General features: G+C 37.4%; 1 protein-coding gene across 1 annotated transcript in view; it reads left to right on the top strand.

Moving 5' to 3' along the window:
- The window catches only part of VWF (von Willebrand factor), a 208,319-nt gene that overhangs the window by 52,689 nt on the left and 130,921 nt on the right, over positions 1 to 24,709 (top strand). Inside the window, exons 7-11 of the mRNA XM_051962919.1 lie at positions 5,630 to 5,846; positions 10,575 to 10,697; positions 11,601 to 11,712; positions 13,779 to 13,825; positions 24,555 to 24,691. Of these exons, the coding sequence (XP_051818879.1) occupies positions 5,630 to 5,846; positions 10,575 to 10,697; positions 11,601 to 11,712; positions 13,779 to 13,825; positions 24,555 to 24,691 (636 nt within the window). The remainder of the gene's footprint in view (positions 1 to 5,629; positions 5,847 to 10,574; positions 10,698 to 11,600; positions 11,713 to 13,778; positions 13,826 to 24,554; positions 24,692 to 24,709) is intronic.

Raw genomic sequence — 24,709 nt, 5'->3', positions numbered from 1 at the left:
ATTATTTACAAAGCCAGATTTGGAGCAGAGCTGTGGGATCTTCAGACCTGGGGCAACCAAGGTCCTTTTGCAATTATGTTAATTCACCTCAGCTAATACTAAGGCCTTTCCTTCTTGTGCTTCAGTTTTGTCCTTTATTACAGAGATTGGTAGCAGTGGTGCTGGAACCATTCCAAGTAACTTTCAATAGTGATGTCAGGGATTAATTGGAAAATTAAACTTGCTCTCTTCTGGAGGAAAATGCCTATGAAGTCACTTTGTAGAGTTTTTCTTTAGGTCTATTTAGGGGTGGGAGTAGAATAGGGAAACCAGGAACTATAAATGCTGACTGATTATACTCTAAGCCACATGATAAAAATACAATTTCCTTATGTGATGAGTTGCTTTTCTGAGGACCAAGTGTTGTGATAAGATGGAAATAATAATACCTCTCTGACTCTGTCACTATGATGTACCATGCTAGCAAGATCTGAGAGGTCTGAATTTATTAAAAATAAAAAAGTGGGATTCCTAGGAGAAAAACTTTCCCTCTTCTAGTAGAATCTGGCTCAACAAAGCCAAAGTTGGATAAGAATACTATTTTTTCTTTTCAGCACAATGTCTTTCATATGTTCTCCTAGAACTGTATAATTGGATAGGGGGTAACCATGAAGCAAGGGAGAAGGTTGTGGTGTGGCCGTAAGAGGCTCATTCTTGGAATAAAGATATTTCTCTCCAGCTTCTTCTGGGGATATTGGGATGGCCCAAAGTGTGGCCACCAATGGAAGGAAGCTAGTTCTAGGACACCTCAATGTGTTGAAGAACTGACTCTTTCTGGGGTAGAGAAACAGAGAGGAAGGAGGAAAGGAAAAGTAAAATATGTGTCCTAACACCGTGCTATCAATGCCTTCTGCCCGAGTTAAAACTTTACTTAGGCTTGGCACTCTTCATAAGCTACTAAAAATGGTGGCAGAATTGCTAAATTGCCATGTTAACCACCTATCACTGGAAAAGGGTGGGAAAATTGCAGTATCAATCACTAATCACTGGAGGGAGTGAATAAATGTACTGTGTATAATCATTAGGATAGGGATGAACTATAGAAGAAAGATGGAGGAGGAATGTAATGGCCAAGATAGAGGGGATGGATTTCTGGGGAAGATTGTTACTTCTATTTCTAGATTTGTCATAGTCTTTGTTCCTTTACTCTGTTCCCCAATTCTTGACTTCTGCTTTCCCCTCTGTAGAAAGGCAATTGTGTAGGCAATTACTAATAATTTATGATTCTGATACTAATACAACCTGTGATAATATTGTTTGTGAAGAAAATGATGTAAGATAATTAGAAAGTTAACAGAGCTAACTTCCTTGTTGGGGCAGTAGTGATTTGCAACAATGACCTCAGGAAGGAAAATTTTCTCACCTTTCTCCTCCCCCATTGCCTTCTACTCTTGACACATAGGAAGTAAGGGATATATAGGATCATAATCTAGAGCTGGCCGAGACCTCAGAGATCATCCAGTACAATTTCCTCATTTTACATATGGGGAAATTGAGGTCCAGGGAAGGATGGCATGTCCAAGATGACACAAGTTGTGAATGGTAGAGCATGGATTCAAACTCAGGCCATGTGGCTGCAAATATAGTATACCTCATTCTGTAGTTTTACTTTTTGTTTTAAGAATTTGAATGTAAACAATTTCTACTGGAGATAATAGTACAAAGAATGAATCAACTAAATCTTAGCTAGTCAGAGGATTAATAGCTTTGATTAGTCTAGATCTGGGCAGAAGTTATGCCCTTCTAATATTCCCCACTGTGGTATGAAGTAGTGAGATGGACAACTGCTCAGTCTTGTTATTTTGACTTGCCTTTAGGTTAAACAAACCTGGCTTGAATGGGTTGGGAATTCAGTCTTCTGAACCAGAGAAACCTTGTATTTGAGCATGATCAGAGAAATCTTCTGTAATGGTTTTTATAGTGCTTAGGAATCAATACTCTAGGATAGAGGACCCTGGGCTATATTTGAATGAGAACCTTATTCTCTCTACTAGCATCATTGAATTAGAGAATTATAAAATTTATAGTTGGAATTGATCTTAAGAGTTATCTTATCTAACCCTTTTAATTCAATTCAATAAATGTGTATTAAAGGCTGCTATGTGCCAGCCACAGTGCCAACTACTGAGGATACAAATAAAAAGAGAGAGTTTCTGCCCTCAAGGAGCTTACAATCTAATGGGGAAGACAATATATAAAAGGAAGCTGAAAAGGGGAAGGTGGAGCATCAAGGAGTATGACTTTCTGTCAAGTCAAAAGCAAGCAGAGTTGCTGATGGAAAATAGGGAGTTGCCTGGAAAGTTTCCTTTCATAAAGAAAGTTCTTTTCATCAAGAAATTCAAGTCCAGACCTGCTCAGGGTCACAAAGGTACTAAGTAGCAGAGCCAATATTAAAACCTAAATCCTTTGTCTTCAAATCCAAAGTTTTTTCTTGTACCTCATGCATATATTAGAGATTATATAGAATAGGGAATAGAGAATAGATCAGTAGCATTCTAAGTGTTTATATGTACATACAAACTCAAACTATCATAGAATACTGAACCCAATTAACTGAGCTCCACTAATACCTGTTTCGAGTCTATTTTCAGCTTTGTAGGGGAGACTGGAATTTGGCACCATTGTTGATTATAGTAGTCATTTCTTAATTAGGCAAGCAGGATACACACCACCATCCTCACCCACCCTTAACCCAGAATAATCAAATCATTCTCCACAATCTTTCTGAAAAGAAGTGTAGCTATCTTGGTGTAGGTGTATGATATAGAGTTTATTAAAGACAACCATACTAACCCCTACCCCTTTATTATTGGCTCAGCTCCTTATTAATTCTTTCTCTGGGTTCAGTTGTAGTCTAGTGGGAATGCTTTAGAATATCTCAGTAAATTTCCAAAATTACAAACTGTCTTATTAAATGGCTTACCCCAACTCTGGATTAAAATCAGAGAAATTTCTTCTCTGAAGAGATTTTCTTCTCTCAGTCTCAAACCATAAATTTATAGAAAAGTCACAGCTAATGGTTATTTACCTTAATAGCAATATCCAGTAACGTAGAAATGCAGACAGCCAAACACATTACAGATTGCAATGAGCCTTAGTGATACACTTCTCTTTCTCTCTTTTTAAACCATATTTTCATTAGGTAGAATGGTAGTTGTTGGAAGAAAAAAGAGGTTGATATATAAAGTATGGGTAGAAAATTTTCCAGTCTTGTGCTCTGGGAAAAGTAGGGAGAAAAAAGGAGCTGTTGATGACTAAACTTGACTCTCACCAAATGCCACAACTGCTGGTTAAGCTTGATCTTAGACTCCTGGCACATGCCCATCTTCTCTTCTCTTACTATCTGGTTGGTATCTTCATCTGCTCATGTCTCAATTCTTGCCTTTCTGCCTCCCCTGTTTGGCACCTCAAAATCAGGGTAGAAGTTCCTTCTTTAGGAGGACTACAGGAAATCTAAAACAAACAGAGCTCTGATTTATAGAATGCCTGTAGAGCATCTAGACCAAGGATTGTCTATCCTCTAGGATGGCTTTACAATGAAAAGAATTCTTTTGAGTCTTTCTTGATCCTTGAAACCCTGAGCTAAGCAAATTTTAAATTGAGTGTATATTTTTTTCTATTTCAGTATAATACAATCCATATTACTCTTATTTTTATTTATTCAGGATGCTATAGATATTAAAAAAATCTTTATGTTTCCAATAATTTTAATCTAGTACACGGAAATGAATTAGAGAGACATCAGGTTTAAAAAGTAGATGATCAGAGAAACATATGGATACCTGGACATGTATATGTATGCTTTCCATGTCAGTTTTACCTGTTTGATTCCACGAAAGGAGAGGTCCAGAGATACTCAGCTTGAAATAGCTTGGATCTTGGTTCAATGGAATCATTGCACGTTATTTATCTGAGAACATCTGAACAGCTTTTTGCCAAACAATAATGATAATGGATACAACTGGTTATCAAAAAGCTATACCTGAATGAATTAGACTGTTACAGATTTCTATCTCTATAAAATATCTACTTTGTGTCTTCCTCATGAATTTGTCTTCCTGCTTTTCTACCTTAGGAGATAGATTACTCTTGCCTACTTTTCCCTCTACAATGTAGATATTCTTGCTTTTCCTAACTCCCTTTGGCTTTAGTGAATGAATTATTTGTTAACTAAGTTTTGGATTTTTTGAGGACTGTTCTTTAGAAAGTGGTAACATTGCTAACCTCCTGTCTCAGGGGGTGAGGGAAGGATCAAGATGTGACTCTCTCAAATAGGTTGTATAGAGCCTCAATCTCAAACTATTTGGCAGAATTTCCAAGTATATTAAGCAGAAAGCACAAATTACTTGTGAGGATGACTGGGAAATATTGTCCTTTGGGTCAAGATAGAATCATAAAAGAGGGAGATTGGGATGAGACATGACTGTTGTACTGCAAGATACCTTAAAGATCCTCTGCTTGAAACACTTCATTTATAGATGAAAGAACTGAGGTCTCAGCTAATAAATTTCAGAGGTGGGGTTTGAATACAGGTCTTTTGAGTTTTTTCTATAATACCAAGTTGGGGCTGCTGCCCTGGACTAATTTTATATGTTGGTTCTTCAGAGTTCACAGGGCCTAGTAATCAGAGTACCTCTCTTAACAAATTATTAATATTTCATGAACAATGCATAAGTGGATAACAAAACATCAACGGTTTAAGACTATACCTTGTAGAATAGTTGGTGATATGTAGTAACAAGAGGCACTACTTCCTTTGAGAACTCTGTATAAAAATAGTTAACTTTACCTACAGTTTTGTTTTTAATTCACTGATATACTTACTGTGTAATAATCTTCATTATATTTCTTTATTCACATATCTTTATCCACCTCCTAAGCTATAACCTCCCTGAGACAGAAATTTTACTTTTAACTGGGTATCTCTCAGTGGAAAGTACAATGTCTGCATACATCAGGAGCTTAATGTTTGTTGAACAAATTCAGAAATTTCTAGATAATGTCCTTGCAGCTAATAACCATTTGTATGTTTAGTTTCTAGTAATGTGATAACCTCTGTTAATATTTAATGTGTGTTAAAATTCATTAACAGGGCTACTATTTTTCTATGACTGACATCTCCAGTAGCTCACAAGCCTTAGCAACCTTGAAATTTAACCTTAGGCCCAGGCCACAATAGATATTTATAAGGAAAGATATAGATATTTATGAGGAAAGAATAGATATTTATGATGAAAGATCTACCTACTTGACTAATTATATTAAATGGAAATTAACTGAGCCAGATAATCCCAGGGACAGATCTATGAGCTAAACCAAGAGGGGCTATGAAATGGGAAGGAAGGAGTTCATTTTGGCAACCCCCTTCATTCATTACTAGACTGTCTCATGTTTATCAGTTTTGCAGAGGACAAAAGGGCAGAAATTAGAGAGGTAGATTTTGGCCTAGTATACAGAAAAAATTATGATTAGGATGTTCAAAAGTATAATGGGTTGCTGTTTGGGTTGGGATTTCTCTACCACTGGATGAGTTATACATCTGGGAAACCAGGAGTCTGTGATTATTAATCCCATAATCTTGCTTCTCTAGGGTTTACGAGAACGGTGCCAGATCTTGAAAAGCTCTTCAGTGTTTGCCCAGTGTCATCCCCTGGTGGATCCTGAGCCCTTTATTGCTCTTTGTGAGAAAGACTTATGCCACTGTGCTCAGAAACAAGGATGTGCCTGCTCAATCTTCCTGGAGTATGCCCGGAATTGTGCCCATAGGGGAATGGTGTTGAATGATTGGACTCATGATAGCAAATGCAGTAAGTTAAGTGGAATACATCATGTGATATGTTGGTAAATATTTAACAACCGGCTCTCTGGTTTAATCTACATAATTGATATCTATCCCATCATTTTCTTAAGTCAGAAAACAATAAGTCAAGTTCAGATTTGTAAACATGCCAAATTCTTTTTAAAATAATATTTTTTTTCAATTTCATATAAATCTTTTAACATTCTTCTAAAAAAATTGAATTCCAAATTTTTCCCCTCTTTCCCTTCCTGAGATGGTAAATGATTTGATATAATTTATATAATTTTGCAATCATGCAAAACATGGTTCCATATTAGTTAGATTGTGAAAGAAGACACGGACCAAAAAAAAAAAAAAAAAAAAAAACCTCATGAAAAAATAAAGTGAAAACTAGTATGCTTCAATTTTCATTCAGACTCCATCAGTTCTCTCTCTGAATGTGGAGAGCATTTTTCATCATGACTCCTTTGGAATTGTCATGGATCATTATATTGCTGAGAATAACCAAATCATTCACAGCTGATTATTGTACAATGTGGCTGTTACTGTGTAATATATTCTCCTGGTTCTTCTCACTTCTCTGCATCATTTCATGTAAGTCTTTCCAGGTTTTTCTGAAATTCTGGATGTATCACTTGTGTACATACCTTCTTTCTTGTGATTTTTCTTGCTGGCTTGAGGGACCTTCTTACGATAGCAACTTGTCATCCACTCTAATGAGATACTTCTTACTGACTATTCTTTTGGCATTTTGGGAATATTGTTTCCTTATATCATATCAGTTGGTCAACAAGTGTTATTAAGTATTTAGAATACAGAAAAACTTATAATTAGGGATGTTCAAATGTATAGTGGGCTGCTTGTAGGGTTATGATTTCTCTACCATTAGATGAGTTGTACTTCTGGAAAACCAAGCCAGTGATTATTAATCCCATGTCTTGCTTCTGTAAGGTTTACGTGAACAAGTGCCAGATCTTGAAAAGTCCTGGAGATTAAAAAAAAAAAAAAGAAAAAAGAAAAGTAAAGACAAACATACAGATCCACTTCTTAAGGAGGCACTCTGTCCCCAAGCAATGCAAACAAATCAAATTTCTGATCAGTCCATAAAAGCTAACTTCTTAACCAGAATTCCCAAAGGTCCCTTGCCAACCTTCTGCTCTTATTTCCTGATCATGACTCTGCTATTTGTCAGAACAAGTCTCATTCCCACAGGCAGTGGCTCACATCACAGAACTCATAGAAATTGTGGGAGTGAAAAGCCTCCAGTATATGCAGCTACTTCCATTATAGCTTGCTTCTCTTACTATGATTCATTGGTAATGCACTGTGGGGTTTTGCTGAAGCTCTTCACATCTAATGTATGTCTTTTGTTGTAATTCTAGTCTATTTCTGCCATTAACTGTCCACAGGGGAGAAACAGAGAGAAAGAGAGAGAGAGAGAGGGAGAGAGAGAGAGAGAGAAGGAGATGGAATAAATCAAAACTACCTACATAATAGCTTGAAGACTCATGTTAAGGCCTACTGTCTTTATTAAGGCAGGCTTCTATTCTCTAGGAGGAATAGTTTCCATTCTTATGGTATTTGTTCATAGATTTTTTTTCTTTTTTTGTTCTTTTTTGATTTTTGTTCTTATGATTTACTTATTAAATAACAAATCTTTATAACCTTCAAATGATAACAGCAGTTAACTACCCTTTTGAACAAGGAGTTGTGATCATTATTTTGTAGAATAACTTCTGTCTTTTACTATTACATACATTCATATATAACATATATTAATTAATTAATAATTAACATGTACATATATATTAATATATATTATATTCTTAAATGGTTATGATCAATGCAGATAAACCTATAAATTAGGATATAATCTGATGGAAACAAAAAAGCAAAGATAGGAACAAAAATATTTATGCAATTCATTTGTCTTTTTGTGAATTATATCCTTTAAAAAATATCTATAGCCCATTGGTGAGAAAAAAGGTAACTATCAGCATCTCAGCCCTGAAGTGGGTGGAATTCTTTGAAAGTGAGGAGGATATTGTGAAGGGTGGAAGTTGGGGTGGAGTGGTGTTCTAGGCAGTGCTATATATCACATTTCCCAACAATACAATATGTTGGAAATAGCAGTGGCCCTAGAGTGAAAGATCTTGGGTTCATATCCCATTTTTGATATTTATAACCAGTGAAATCTTGTTTTAAAAAAAATTCTCTCTTACTTAACCTTTCTGGGCCTCAGTTTTCTCATCTATAAAATGAAGGGATCAGATCTCTTTTTTGGTACCTTGACCTATAAGCTATCATCTTGGCCATTGCCCTCTCATTATGTAGGTATAGAGAGGAAGAAGGTAGGATCCTAATCGGGGAGGAATTTGTGATTTAATGGGGTTAACAGGAGAAAGATTTACAGATTTGAGACTAGTCCCACAGCAAGATATAAATATTAAGTGTAATGAATTTCAGGTGGGCAAAATGAAAGTGGAGAGAAATATAGAAATGCAGAGTGACTAATATTAGATAGGATTTCTAATTAAAAAAGTTTTTGTGGAGAAGGTGAATTTTAGATGGAATTTTGAAGGTTAGGCAAAACAGAATGGAAAATGTTATATATACTTTACTTGAAAAGAGCCCTGGGAGGTTGGATTTGGTTGAGGGCCCCATAAGAACCTTTGAATTATTCTAAAATTAAATCTTTTTTGACCCAGAGTGGTTCTGGGTCTAGGACAATTATTTTTTTTTGAGGCAATTAGGGTTGGCAATTGGGGTTAAGTGGATTTGCCCCAGGTCATACAGTCAAGAAATGTGTTTGAGGCCAGATTTGAACTCAGTTCCTCCTGATTCCAGCGCCAGTGTTCTATCCACTGTTCCGTGTAGCTGTTCCAGAGTCTAGTACAATCTTGAACAAAACATTACTCATGAGAGTTGAGTTTACACTTGGGTTTATTCTGGTTAAAGGGAACAATGTAAGAGAAGGTATAAAGGCTAAAAGAGGGATTTGCTCTTCTAGAAGGCAGGCCTATGTAAGTGATATATTTAGTGATTGTAGAGACCATTCACAATGTTATACTTCATAAATAACTTGGTAAGAGAATATAAACTAAGAACTTTTAAGCCAAAGGTAGGTTTCTAGACCTAATATAGTATGTTCTAGAGAGACATTAATGAGTTTTTATACCAGAAGCAATAGGTGAGAAAATTATTAGGGACAGTACCAAGCTATAGGAAATAACTGTGATGAAGTAGTTGCAATTGGGAATTGATCAGAGATTACATGGTCATTACTTATAGAGAAAAAGGGGCACAGCATAGGAAGCAAGTGGCAGTAGAATTTATGGATTAATTGGACAGAGAGAGCAATCAGTAAAGGGTTAAAGATGTTTGTAAATTTGCATAGGGGCCCAATTAAAAAGACATGTTACTTGTGAGCTAGACTTCTGTACTGTGTTTATCTTGAGAGCATTTCAATAAAAATATTTATATCTCATATCCCCAGCCAAGGTTTTTACCAGAACATCAGAATTTAGCTGATTTGGGGGTCCTTCTCTTCAATTTTTTTCTAGGAACCTCTTTAAAAGGGCCCTCACCTGTCTTTTAAGCGGTTAGAATAACAAGGCATCAGTCAGATAGATAAAGGGCAGATTAATTTATCAAATAAAAACATAGAGTGAGCTCATAGGAACCCCCCCCTAAGAATCAAAAAAATTGGGGAAAAAAGTGATTTATTCTCTTAAGAATTTAAGCATTTTCTCTTTTTCAGGACATTAAACAACCCTCCTCTCTGGTGGGTCCCAACTTCTTTTTGGGATCTGAGTTACTTCTCAGTGCTGATGCTTTTCTCCAATTCTCTCTGTGTGTCTCTGTTTCTGTCAGTTCTTCTCTATCACTGTCTCTCTGTGTCTCTGTGTCTGTCTCCTCCCTTTGTCTCTGTCTCTCTGTGTGTCTCTGTATCTTTCTCTGTCTGTTTCAGTCTCTTTGTCTCTCAGTTCTTCTTTGTCATTGTCTCTCTCTGTGTCTCTTTTTCTCATCCCCTCTCTCTCTCTCTTATTCTCTCTCTTCTTCTATTTCCCGTGCTATGTCCTTCCCTCTAGAATCTCCATGCAGGCCAATGTGCAGTCTGAAATCTCTAGGGCTATGCTCCTCATAGCATCTCTCCATCTTCTCTTTGTGTTTATTTGTGTGAGGGAGGGTTTCTCCTTCTGTGTGTATACCTTCCCTTATATGTCTATGTATCTTCATTCTCCATTTCTTGTCTCTGTCTCGGGAAGTACCTCTGGAGCATGTGGTGTTCATTCTCTCAGAAGGAGTACACCTTATTCTAAGACTCTTTGAGTCTTTATTTCCTTCTGTTTTTGTTTCAGACTGATTCCCATCCCATTTTAAAAGCCAATCCCAAAGTCTGACTCAAGAAATATGAACTTGGTGATGACAGAATTCAGAGTGGAATGGGGAGAAATTTGTATTTGTTTAGGGAATTCACACTCTCTATAGGGGATAATTCACAGAGGGCTGGTTCTTATGCAAGGTCATGTAGCCACAGAAGCAAATCTCAACAGAGATGGGAAAGTTGAGCTGAACTAGGATAGGGTAACCATGGGGGAAATGTTGAGTCTTAAGTTAGGGTGAGTTGCTGGAGTCTCATAGATAATTGGGATAAGTCTGGGGTCTTGAACAAGCTTTTGCATATGGTATTATACTGGAGGAAAGGGAGACTTATTTCATATTTTGTTTTAAGGGCCAGCATGTCCCATTGACATGGAGTATAAGGAGTGTGTATCACCTTGTGCCAGAACCTGTCAAAGTCTACACATCAATGAAGTATGTCAGACCCAATGCATTGATGGCTGCAGCTGTCCTGGTAATAAATTTATCGCTTTATTTACTTATCAGATCCCTTGGCAGAGGTTTTGGTTCTGGGGTGCGAGATGAAGGCGACTTGTGTTTTGTCCTCCTGCCTCTGAAATCAGAGGCCTTTTCTTTTTTATTTAAAGCCTTTGTACAGTGTGATCAAGATAGCACTGGTACTTTCTTTTAAATTTTGCCATTTATTGGTGTGGATGAAAGTGCTTCTGTTTAAGACAACAAAGGGGAAATGGTCCAGGCTCCCAAGGTAACTTTGTGGAGGGAGCATGTGTTTATGTTTTACCCTTTTGTCTTTTCTAATCAGCAGTGAAACTCGTGGCTGGCATTGAACGGAAGACTCTTCCAGCGTTCCAGAGCTAGTCATTTTGACTAAGCTGAAAAATAAGCTTTGACCCAGATATAAAGACAGTTGACAATAAGAAAGCATTTTGTTAATTTTAGGGGAAAGTATCTGTTAGTGTGTGGTCAGTGACCTTGGTCTGAGGACCTCTAGCTTTGACCATGCTACTTTGGACAAACCTTGGACAAAACTCTTTTTCCCCTTATGCTTCAATATCTTTCCATTGCAGGAATAACTGTTTTTGTTCACTCTGTAGATTTAGATGTTGAGGTAAGATTGAATAAGATCACGTAAGCTTTGAGAATTTTTCTTAGAAAAATCCTATAAAAACACTGGATTTAGAAACTGAGAACTGAGCTCTACTTTTTAATACTTGTGTTCCCTTGGAAAATTGACTTGACCTACTCAGAGATTCCATTTATCCATCTATAAAATGATTGGATTGGATTAGATGATATTTAAAGTCTTTAATAGCTCCAACTTCTAAGGCATTTGAAGATTATTCCATATGGCATAATGTACAATATAATTTTCTTTGATGTTTTGTCCTTGAAACAGAGGGGAAACTGCTTGACAATGGCTTTTGTGTGGAAAGCTCAGAGTGTTCCTGTGTGCATTCTGGGAAACACTACCCACCTGGCTCCTCCATCTCCCAGGACTGCAACACATGGTAGGTAGAGGGGAAAAACCTGAGTGTGAAGATGGACTCATTTTAGAAGGTGGAACCTGCATGAGGATAGGACAGGGACTGTGGCATCTGGGAGTGAAGAAAAGGAACAGAGTAGGAGACAGGATAAGGAAGATTGAAAACTAGCAATGTGTGATATGTTAGGAAGACTTGGCTGTAAATGGCAGAGGATTGAGAAGGGGACTGATTTGGGGCCAGAAGTCGTCTGATGACCAGCCTAAGGCTAAAGTGGAATAAACTCTTCTGTTCTGGAGATTTAAGAAGGAAGCTGACATACAAACAGCCAGATTGGCTTCTCATCTCAGGCCTTTAAAAATAAATAAACAAGTAAAAATCAAAAACTTGGTCAACTGAAAGGTGTCACTATCTTAACTGAAATGGTTTTTTCCTAATCAATCTCACACAAGACAATAGGAAAAAAACAATTCACTGGAGAAAAAAATCGAAAGCTGTCTCTACTTAACCACATTTATAGGGACCCTTTATCATTCCATTTTCCATCAGCTTACTCTACTTCTTGATATCCTGGGTATTTTACTTGGAGCTCAGCATTTGTGATGGGACAGCCATCTCTCAAAAGTTCTAAGAATTCCTCATTTCCTGGTTTCTCCCTCTCATCTCTTTGAGAGAGGCCTTCCCTATAATTATCTCATGTGGATCAGGTGGAAGATTCAGGGATAAGAATTCTGGAATCCTAATAATTCCAGAGTCATCAGAGATCAGAGATTCCTTAAACTTCTCCTGGCAAGGGTCCTTTGGCACTTAACTATATCTCTGGGATCTTCATTCCTATGTTTTCTTTCTTTCTTTTTTTTTTCCTTTTATCCTTTGTGGCCAAGGATATCCCCCCTTAATGATATAGATCCCAAAAATTTTGGTGCATTTTTAAAATTTAAAATATTTTTTAATGATGTTTATTTGAAGTAATACATTTCTTATGCCAAAATTTAATTTAGTTTTTAACAAAGTACTAATATATATATATATATATATACACACACATACATACATACATACATATATATGTATATATATATATATGTTCAGCAGGAAAAAAGAGGAAGAAAAGAAAGCATTAACAAAATAGTAGTCCTATTTTTAATTGTCTATTATGGTAGATGCTATACGTAATACATTTTATTATAATGTGACAATTAACTGAAGAGTAAGCGATAAATAATTGCCACAAAAAAACTAGACAATATATATATATATAAATGTGGCTTGCCCGGTACCTCCAAAATTAGGGAAATGAAGGCGACTTGTGTTTATTAAGCTAATCTACAAACTGTGGCAATGTGGGACTCCTCACTTATCAGAGCAATAACTAAAATAGATAAGAAACAGAGCCTTTATGGCCAGTAAAAGCAGTTGCAGTCATGGCTTTCTGACTTGTTTTCTACTTCTAAGATTACAGACAGGGAGTAACTGGGATTTGCTAGCAAAATATGGTTGTTTCACAGGTCATGAATATTTCTATTTGGTGCAGTTTTAAGCTATTAAACTTTAAGATTATATTAAGACTTCTTAAGCTTTTTTAGTAGATTAAAACTTTAAGATTTTTTGGGAGTCACCCCCAAAGATTACTTTGATTTTTTTAAAGTCCTATCTTTTCTTTCTTTTTTTTTTTTGGTTTCTTTCTCCTAATGTTTCCTGTGGTTCTTGCTTCTTAATGAATCAATTTTTATCAGTTAGTCAACAAGCATTTATGTAAAGAGCTTGCTTTTTGCCAGGCACTTAGCTAGGTGCTTTGGAATAAGATAGCAATGAATCTGTCCCTGTCTTCTAGTATATTACATTTATTGGGGAATCAACATGAAACCATTTATATATGAGACCATTTGGGGAGGGGTAGGCAAGAGGTAGGACACTGGCAACTAGGGGAATCTCAAAGAAGGTCTTATGTAGGAGGAATTCTCCTGATTTTATATCCTAGCATTTTATCATGGCAGTGTTAGTTGGGAGTGAAGCATTAGCTATTAGCTGGAATTCATCGATGTACTCTTAAACTTACAATATGTACGTATTTCTTTTTCCTTCCCTGACAGCATTTGTCGGAACAGCCTGTGGGTCTGTAGTAATGAAGATTGCCCTGGTAAGTCTTGTGCAAGTCCTCTCCTATTTCTTTCTGAATTGGAGAATAGAATTTTTTACAGCAGCACAGTGGCAATGTATACTGAGTACCCATGGTGTACCTAAGTTTAGGAAGACTCATCTTCCTTTGAATTTAAATCTCAGATATTTGCTAGCTGTGTGACCCTGAGCAAGTTACTTTATCATGTCTGTCTCAGTTTCCCCAACTGTGAATTTGGAGAAGGAAATAGCAAACTATTCCAATGTTTTTGAGGAGAAAATCCCAAATAAGGTCATGAAGAGCTGGACATGTCTGAAAAAAAAGACTAAACAACAACTTGCTATAGCTATAGATGCATAGAGAAGACATTCCCTCTTTTTACTAGTTAAATTCTGCAGTAAGTTAGCTTTTAGAAGCCTGAAAGGCTAAATGTGTCTGGCCTAATAGAGATCTAATGTTCTAGCATCTGGGATAGAGGTGGGAAGAGGGAAGGAAAGGAGTGGTGCTATAGAGGTTAAAAGAGAAAATGGAATTGGACTCAATTAAGGTTTTTGTTTTATTCCATTGGACAAATGGACTCCTTTCAGAAAACTGTTGTACTTTAGGGATTAAAAGAGAGAACACAGTTGGGTTTTTGTCTTTGATGTCTTTTCCACTGCTTGCTTGCCCAGAGGAATAATTTTGGGTGGGGCTGTAGGGATTTGTAATAGTCAGTGCTGATGGAGCAACAGGAAATGTAGCTTTAAAAGCGTACATTCTAGATTTGGAGGGATGAGAGACCTTGTGGAATCTTGTACTTAAGTAGACAGGAGATTCCTTTAAATATCCAAACAGAAAAACTTCCCATGGAAACCACAGTCTCAAGTACCCTGCTTAGAAAGTCTAACATTATTATGGTTACACTATTGATGACAGTGGATAAATAATGGATAGAATTCTGACCTCTGAGGCAGTAAGGCTGCCTCTGACTCATGATGGCTGTGTGAACCTAGACAATGCACTTAACTTCTCAGTAGCCCAGTAGGTAGCTCTCTGAGACTATATATTGCAAAAGAGTTTGATAGAAGAAATATAGACTAACCCTTCTAGTGCAAGGGTTAGGGAGAGGAAGGATGGAGGAGGGAGAAAGTGATGTTATAAAGGAAGTTGATTTGTGTGCAGCTGTGACTTCACAGGATGATAAATCTGGTCCTGGGCAAAATTGTGCTGGTAAGATTTGAATGTAGTTCTTGCCTCCTTTTTTTCTTCCCAGAATCCTTCCTTACGAGACAAAAAAAAAAAAATATCCTCAGGAAAAGATTTAGTAAATGAATTCACACTGAGGTATGAATGATTAATTTGGCTTAATAAGTTACTCCCTTCAAGGGAGACATGCATTTTAACAGGGAATACAGTCGTGAACTAAAGAAACATCTATTAAAAAAAGATAATGCCTTAAACTTAAGAGAAGATGATTATTAAATTTAAAGAATCAGAAAGAACTAAGATGAATTGGGGGCAGCGCTAACTGTAGAATTTCAAGCATCACCTTAGAGATGAGGGAGATTTTTTCATATGGGAAAGTTGGGGGTTTTCTTTCAATCATTTCCTTTGGTCATGTACAATTCTTTATAATTCCATTTGGGGTTTTCTTGGCAAAGATACTGGAATGGTTTGCAATTTCATTCTCTGGCTCATTTTAAAGATGAGGAACTGAAGTAATTAAAGTTAAGTGACTTGATCAGGGACACACAGCTAGTAAGAGTCTGAAATAAGATTTGAACTCAGAAAGATGACTCAAGGCTGTATTCCCTCTACTGCTCCACTAGTTGCCCTTGGGGCTTTCTAATGTTCTTGAATTAATTTCATGTGGCCAGCTACCACTTAGGATACTGTCTCTGAGAGTAAATATTTAAAGCATTTAATATAGACAGTTCTATATAGCTGGGCTGATAACAATATTGGTGTACATTTATATTATATTTTGAGGTTTTGAATATCTTTCTCTATAATAGTTCTGTAAGGTAAGCAAGCAGTTCAAACACTGTACCAATTTTATAGGTAAAGAAACTATTGCAGAGGAGTAAATTAATATGCTATAGATCACATCACTTTTAAAGATTTTTATTTTTATTTTTTAAAGTGTTAGTTCTTCTTTTCAATAATGAGGTGATTCAGGCCAATTCCAATAGATTTGTGATGGAGAGAACTATTTGCACCTAGAGAGAGAACTATAGGCACTGAATGTGCATCAAAGCATAGTATTTTTATTTTTGTTGTTGTTTGTGTGCTTGTCTTTTCTTTCTCATTTTCCCCCTTTTGATCTGATTTTTCTTGTCTAGCAGGATAAATGTGGAAATATGATTAGAACAACTGCACGTGCTTAACCTATATTGGATTACTTGACATCTAGGAGAGGAGGGAGGGAGAAAATTTGGAACACAAAATTTTGCAAGTGGAATGTTGAAAACTATCTTTCATGTATTTTGAAAAGTAAAAAGCTACAATAAAAAAAATAAAGTGTTAGCCTTAGGAAAAAGAGTCATGGCAGAAGGGAAAGCAAGAAAATATGACAGAGACAATGAAATGTGGTGGGAGAAACGCTGAAGAGACTATCAGGGTTTGGGCTCAACCAGAGCTCTGTAATCTGAAGAGGGAATTCTGGGTATTTGTCTCAAAAGTCTCATACTTTCCTAGTACAGAGAAAAACTCTCTAGGCGAAGTTGTTACTCCCCTTTTTTCAGAGCAATTTCCAATGTGTTCTAACATCTCCCTTTAATTACATATGATTCAAGTTCTGTTTAATCCTGGCAGCATTTCCGACAATTGGCTAGCTAAACTCCCCTTTTAGAATTGTAGACCTTATAATACAAGGGAACTGAAAGATTCATAGGATAATAGGATTGTTTATTTTGAACTAGAAATGAGTAAACTGAGACACCGAAAAGTGTCTCATTTACCAAGGACCTTTTTAGGTGCCAGCACTGTTCAAATGCTGTGCCAACTTAGTGGTAGTGTCTGGACTCAAACACACATATCTCGACTATTAGTTCTTCCAGCTGACTACATGGTCTATTAGCGGAGGGAACTAACCATGTCTCTGTCTCCAAAACAAAATTTACTCCTTGAGGACTTCTCCAAAATGCCAATGATTTAAGTTCCAAGGTATATGAGACTATTTGTAGTTTTTGACTGATCACCTGACTGTGTATGCAATTTATCTTTGCTCTTGTTTAGTTTTGTCTGACTCTTCATGACTCCATTTAGGGGTTTATTTGGTAAAGATACTGGAAGGGTTTGCTATTTCTTTTTCCAGCTCATTTTACAGATGAGGAAACTGAGGCAAAGAGTTAAGTGATCTGCCCAGAGTCATATACTAGTAGGTATCTGAAATTAGATTTGGATTCAAGTATTCCTAACTTCAGGGCTAGCACTCTATCCACTCTATTCCCTCGCTACCCCTGATTCATCTTAGTCCTTTGTGATTCTTTAGATTTAATAATCATCTTCTTTTAAGTCTAAGGCATTATCTTTCTTTAAATAGATATTTCTTCTAATGAAAACATATATGCATTTAGGTTTGGTGACAACTCTGAGCTTCTGCATATATCATGTTTCTGGAATCTAAATGATATCAGAGTGATTCTTAAAGAAAGGCCGATAGGACATTTTAAAGGCTCCCATCCATGATCTCTTTGTGTTTGTTTCACAAAAACATCTGTCATGGGGAAAGAAGTAAATTTGCTAAGAGCAGATATTGATGTTTTCTTAGTTGGATTATATGAGAAACAATAGGATTAGATGATTTGGACAAAAACTAAATTAACTCAAATAAGTGAGCACTAAATTAGAGACTTAGGAACAAAAATCAGGAATCTTAAATGTGTATGCTCAGAATATAAACCTTACATTTCTATGATGCTACACATCTTGTGAATGTTTCCCTTTTAATCATGTAATTAAGTCATGTAATTTAATCAATCAGTCAACTGGCATTTATTAATTAAGGGCCTACAGTGTTCCAGGCACTGTACTAAGTATTGGGGATGCAAAGAAAGGAAATAGACAATCCCTGCTTTCAAGCATCCCACAGTCTAACGTGGCAGACAGCATGCAACATTTATGTGCAAACAAAGATGATTTGGGATTAATCTCAGAGAAAAGGCATTAAAATGAAAGAAGACTAGGAAGGACTTAGTATTATAATGGAGAGAGAACTCAGCCTGGAGTCAGGGAGAATTAAGTTAAAATTCAACCACAGAATTTATTAGCTCCATGACTGAGCAAGTCAGCTTCCCCTGTTTGTCTCAGTTTCCTCATCTGTAAAATAAGCTTGAGAAAGAAATGGCAGACTACTCTAGCATTTTTAACAAGAAAACCCCAAATGAGATCACGAAGAGTTCAACACATCTGAAAATGACTGCACAACGACACAAATGTAGTTAAGTATCGCCTTCCTCTCAGAGTTCTTGTTAAGATCAAATGAGATAATAGTAACATAGTAAGTTCTATATAAATGTTAGTTATATATTACTACTATTACTATTGCTGCTGCTGCTGTTGTTGCTGCCGCCACTACTACCATTGCTATAACTACTACTACTACTTCCACTACCATGGCTCTTTCTCTTTCTCTTCCTACTGTTACTGTTGCTGCTACTATCGCTATTGCTGCTGCTGCTATTACTACTGTTGTTGCAGCTGCTATTATAGCTATTGCTGCTACTGCTGCTACTATCACTGCTATTGCTATTGCTGCTGCTACTGCTACTGCTGCTACTATTGCTACTGCTGCTACTACTACTGCTACTGTTGTTGCTGCTGCTGCTACTGTTACTAATGCTGCTGATCCTCCTCCCACTGCTATGCTGCTGTTGCTATTACTACTCTTGCTGCTGCTGCTACTACAGCTATTGCTGCTGCTCTGCTCCTACTACTGCTATTGCCATTGCTGCGGCTGCTGCTACTATTACTACTGCTGTGCTCCTCCTCCCACTGCTATTGCTGCAGCTGCTATTACTACTTCTGCTGCAGCTGCTACTACAGCTATTGCTGCTGCTGCTGCTCCTACTACTGCTATTGCTATTGCTGCTGCTGCTGCTGCTGCTACTATTACTACTGCTGTGCTCCTCCTCCCACTGCTATTGCTGCAGCTGCTATTACTACTCCTGCTGCTGATGCTGCTCATACTACTCATACTACTGCTGCTCCTGTTGCTGCTATTATACGGTTACTGCTATTACAGCTACTACTGCTGCTATTGCTACTGTTGTTGCTGTTGCTGCTGCTACCACTACCATCACCACCACCATCGCTATTACTACTACTACTACTAATTTTGTATTTGAGAAAGACTGGGAGAGGATGAGTGACTTGTCCATAGCTGGTACAGTTGGTAAATGACAGAGCTGGCATTTGGACCTAGAGAGCTCCTGCTAACATCATGGCCTAACAAAAAGAGCTCTGCATGTAGAGTCCAAAGGAGGGTCTTTATACCCCAGGTATGCTGGGTACTAGTTATATGAATTTAATGAGCTAAGAAATTTCACTTCTTGGTTTTATCATTTGTAAAATGAGGATAAAAATACCAACACTACCTTTCTCAAAGGATAGTTCTGAAATACTTGATTGACCTTAAGATTCTGTATAAACAACAATTTTTTATCCAACAGGTAAGAACCTTCTCTCTCCCCATCCCCACCCCAGCTCATTTTTACTGACCAGATCTGTTGTGCCCAGGAGTACTGGGGAATGATTCTTTTAAACCTTCCCCCCTCATTCCCCAGGCTCTTCCACTATCTTAGGCGTCTGCTTGGGAAGAAGGTCCGGGTGTTAGTCTGGCAAAATCTGTCCTCTTATAATAACTGATATTGATCTATGGTAGAACCAAGGGCAATAGTCAAGGACAAATTGCAACATAACATCTCAATGACCAGGGGTTCTCTGGTTTCCTGCAGTTCCAGCTTCTTCCATGGATTGTTTGAATGAGATAAGCTAAACACAATATTTAGATTTCTATTTCTTCTGAGCTCTAGGACCCCTAAATTACAAGTGTCTGAACAGGAAACTGGCTCAGGGTATCAGATAGCATCTCTGGGACCATTTTACTTTCAGTGATTTCTGAATCTTCTAATGACCTCTCTTTTCCTGGGCAACGTTAAGGGAAAAGAGGACTAATTTTTTTTGAGATAAGAATGTTATCCAGAAGAAGGAGAGGGACAGGGAGGAACTCCCACCCATTTCATTGCAAAAGGGCCAAGGCATTTGACAGGAATTACTTGTTTGTCTATCTACAGTAATACTAATTTCCTAAGGCTTTTTTTTTTTTAAATCTCCTGGATACTTTTCCAGCCATATCACTGGATTCAACACTTCTAACATTTTTTTTTTACATTTAATTATTTTTATTATAGCTTTTTATTTATAAAATATATGCATGGGTAATTTTTCAGCATTGATAATTGCAAAACCTTTTGTTCCAATTTTTCCCCTCCTTCACCCCACCCCTTCCCCCAGATGGCATTAACATGTAAAATATGTTAAAGTATAAGTTAAATACAATATACACATACATGTCCATACAGTTATTTTGCTGCATAAGAAGAATCACACTTTGAAATAGTGTACAATTAACCTGTGAAGGAAATAAAAAATGCAGGCAGACAAAAATAGAGGGATTGGGAATTCTGTGTAGTGGTTCATAGTCATCTCCCAGAGTTCTTTTGCTAGGTGTTCAATTATTCTTCTGTCTATTCTCATCTTTGTCCCTATAGTTCAATTATTACTGCTCTATTGGAATTAATTTGGGTCATCTCATTGTTGAAGAGAGCCACGGCCATCAGAACTGATCATATATAGTATTGTTGTTGAAGTATCTAATGATCTCCTGGTCCTGTCTAGCATTCTTTTAACTAGACTTTTTCCTTTTTTCTATTCCTTCCCCCTGCTCTTGTGTATTTCTATCATATCTACAATCAAGGTTTCCTTCAGAGTCTTTGGTAATAATGACTTCCTATTCCTTTTCTTCCCTGTTTTTCCCTAAGGTGGATGTGGGGAGCACCTGGTACTGTATTGTTAGAGAGAGTAGACAATGAGTATCCTCTCATACATAGATCCTGTGGCATGAATCAGGACCTATGGGATTGCTGCTCATAGGAGAAAGTCAGATGTCCTTCCATTTCCCTTATTTCTAAAAAAGACTAGGTAGAAGCTTGGAATATAGGTAACGGTTTCATTTCTTTAGTTATTTAAGAGGCAGTTCTAGTTTCTAAACAGATAAAAGAGTTGCTCATTTCCTAAGATCTACTGGACTGTCTGCTTTTAACTTTTATACCTGATGAATACTTTGACTGTCTTTGGATATGGGAAGGTTCCAACCAGAGAAACTAACAGGCCTGTGGAGACTCAAAGAGAAAGGCTCCAGCCTAGATTCATCAAAGAGAGTCCAGCTTTAAACAGAAGGATAGATGGAATCTCCCTTGTTGCCCTTGGTGACTCCCTGGCTGTCTGACAGGGCCTATTGTTAGCCCCTGGACAGAAGCCAGGATGTTTCTGGTTATAGGACTATCTCTTAAAGGGACCCCAGTCCTTAGATCTAGTCTGTTGTTTTCAATCCCTAAAACCAAATATTTAAGGCATTTCTTTTTTAGAAATGATATGGTATATCTGTCTATCTATCTATCTATTATGTGTTTATATATATGTGTGTATCTATACTGTAGCTGCAGTATTCTCTATCCACACATATATGTTTTATTACACTATATACACTAATAATTGTATATGTGTTATTAGTTTTAGAGATGAAAAATCTTTACACATATTTTTCTTTTTCTTTAAAGTCTACAACTATAGGGACAAAGATGAGAATAGACAGAAGAAACACTACAAAGAGAAATTGGGAAGAATTCCAGGCTGCTCTTTAAGCCTCAATGCATCCATTGTGGGCAGTTGCCTCAGGCCAAGAGCAGGGGGTGCCCTGAGCAAAGGGGAGGAGTAGGGAGCATTGGAGTGTTGGCAGAGACCCCAATCTGGACAAATGTCCCCTAGAATGTGGTATGTCTGGAAGGCAGCAAACTAATCCCAGGGAGCCAGAAGGTTGAGACAGAGAGACTAAGGTAACATAGTAGGCCTAAGGGAGTATTTTGGGGTAGGGAAAGGATTTAGTTTTTAACCCACAGACAGTGTCAGCCTGGGCTGGGTATTTAAGTTGCTGATGTCGGTACTTCCCAGGCACCGGTGATGAGATCATGGCCAGATGGCGTTCCTAGCCCTTCATTGGTCCAGGATGCAGTCATGGGGCTGGAACTGTAGGAAGGCAGCTGGGGCATATGAACAGGATGGGGGGAGCGGGGAATTGTGAAGTTGCTCTGAGAATTGTCTCTTTAGAGACCTGGTGAAAGTGTAGGGTACTGAACTCTCCTCTGGAGTTTCAAGAATTCCTAGGGATCATTGGTATTGCTCATTTGCTATTCAAAATACCTGGTGATGTATTTTGCCATTGAGAAATTATAATAATGGGTTCAGTAAAGTCCTGCAAACCTAGCTCAGAAATCACAACTCAAGGACATTTAAAAATAACACTCTTTATGAATGTAGCACCTGGACCCCCTAGAAAGCTACCTGATGTTTAAGGCATTCTATGGGTCAGCATCTCAAACCATAGCTAATAACCCCTCACTAATGTATTTATTTTTTAAGTCAAGTAGAGGGCATATTAGCTCAAAGTTATAGACATTTATGAAATAATACAACAAATAAAGTAATTTTTAAAAGTCTCCTATGCATATATCAGGTGTACCTTTTCCCAAATGATCATACCTCCAGTGGAGGAGGGCATATACATATAAAAATACATAATTAAGGAAAGCATTTGCAGAGCTCCCACAAAGATAACTTCTGTGTCCAGGGAACATTTATTGGATACAAGGGTACACATTCCAGGAAATCACTGTGATCAGGGTACATGGATGGAGTACCCAAATATAGAGATCAGTGTGTCCAGGGTGTGTTCATGATTGGGAGAACTCATACAGAATCATGGATCTTAGGTTCTTAAGTCTTGATCTAGGAGGAACCCCAGAGGCTATCCAGACACAGCAGAATTGCAGTGATGCCTGCTGCTGATGTCCCTGTGTTGCTCTCTATTTTTTCTGACCATTATTTCTTCTGAACTGTTCTCTGATAACACACAAATCTGCTGCTTTTTGCTGTCACCTACTGGGGTATAACAACTAATAAAAAAGGGGGCACAGCTAAGTGACCTCAGATCCTTCTTTGCTGTGTGATCCATGGTGAATCACTTAATTTGCTTGCCTCAGTTCCTCATCTGTAAAAATAAGCTGGAGAAGGAAATGGCAAATTATTACAATACCTTTGCCAAGAAAACCCTAAAATCGGTCATGAAGAGTTGGACATGACTGAAATGATTGAACAACAATAACAACAACAAAATCTCTTTGTAGCAGGGAATAATGCAGCCAGATGTTTTAGGGCATTGCTTAGAGCTGAGAGCCACCACACCCAGTCAGCCAGACAACTAAATCTCACAGAATGTCCCAGGCATTTTATGTCTTCTTTTGAGCAATTTACTCTTGGTACAAATTCAAGATGCTTGGTCCCAGACAAGTATCTGAATTGGGGGTAGAAAATTCCTTCTCATTCTTGTTAAATCCCTGATGTCATTCTATGTGTCTGAAATTGAGATCATGTCCCCCAAATCTGAAGGCAATGGTAATGTTAATTATAATTCTCAGAGCAATAGGTAGAAAGTGAAAATAAGAGGAAAGATGATGGCTAAGGAGAAAATAAGGATGCAGGGCTGCATGAAGTTCAGAGTTGAGTGGTCCAGTTTCTCCTGGGCTTGAATGGCTTCCAGAGTGATAATCTGGAGGGCAGAACATTAGCAGCAGCAGTAGGATAGAAAATGACTGTGGAGATGCAAAGATGCATGACCCCTGGCAATTCCCAGACCAAGATTTAATGATCTTTTCAATTATATCATAACTTCTTTCTTATGGCACTTATCATAATATATCTTGTGTTGTGCTGATTTTGTATATGATAATCAGGTCATCAAACAGAACACTGGCTCCTCTGGACTCATAGGTTTATTGTTGTTCACTTGTTTTAGCTTACTCTGATTCTTCCTAACTCCTTTTTTTTTTTTTTTTTTTTTGCAAAGATTCTAGAGTAGCTTGCCATTTTTTTGGTCTTTTTCTATGAGGAAACATGAATAAGTGACTTGTCCAGGATCACAGAGCTAGTTAATGTCTGAGATTTGAACTCAGGAAGATGAGTCTGTCTACTCTATTCACTCCTCTATCTAGCCTCTTAGAGAACCTGGATTCAAATCCTTCTCTGATATTAAGCTATATGATCTTGGGCAAGCCAAAGAACTTCTTTGGGCCTCAGTTTCCTCATTTGTAAATTAAAGGGTTTGGACTGTATGGGTTCTGAGATTCAGACCTCCTTAGGATTTTATTATTTTTCCTACCAGACTGTAAGGTCTTTGAGACAACACCTTCATTTTATTCTTCTTAGTATTCTGTCCTGCTTCTGACAATATTCCATAAAGGTTTGATGAGTGAACAAGTATAAGAAGAGTCTTTTTCAGTTTCTTTAAAGTTCTAGAGAATGATTTCTCAGCTGCATTGGAAAGGAATATGCTTAGAAATGTGGAAAAATTGATTTGCTGATAATTTTGCCTTGTACTTTTTCCATATTTTATGAAATTCTTCTCTTCTTCTTCCTCTCCTTTGTGTTCCTCCAGGGGAGTGTCTGGTAACAGGTCAGTCCCATTTCAAGAGTTTTGACAACAAGTACTTTACCTTCAGTGGAATTTGCCAATATTTATTGGCTCGGGACTGCCAGGATAATACCTTCTCTATCATCATAGAAACCGTCCAGGTGAGTTGCTATTTGTGT

This window comes from Antechinus flavipes, chromosome 5 (assembly GCF_016432865.1).
Source record: "Antechinus flavipes isolate AdamAnt ecotype Samford, QLD, Australia chromosome 5, AdamAnt_v2, whole genome shotgun sequence".
Taxonomy (NCBI): Eukaryota; Metazoa; Chordata; class Mammalia; order Dasyuromorphia; family Dasyuridae; genus Antechinus; species Antechinus flavipes.
The sequence above is the reverse complement of the archived record's forward strand: the minus strand, read 5'-3'. Positions and strand labels throughout refer to the sequence as shown.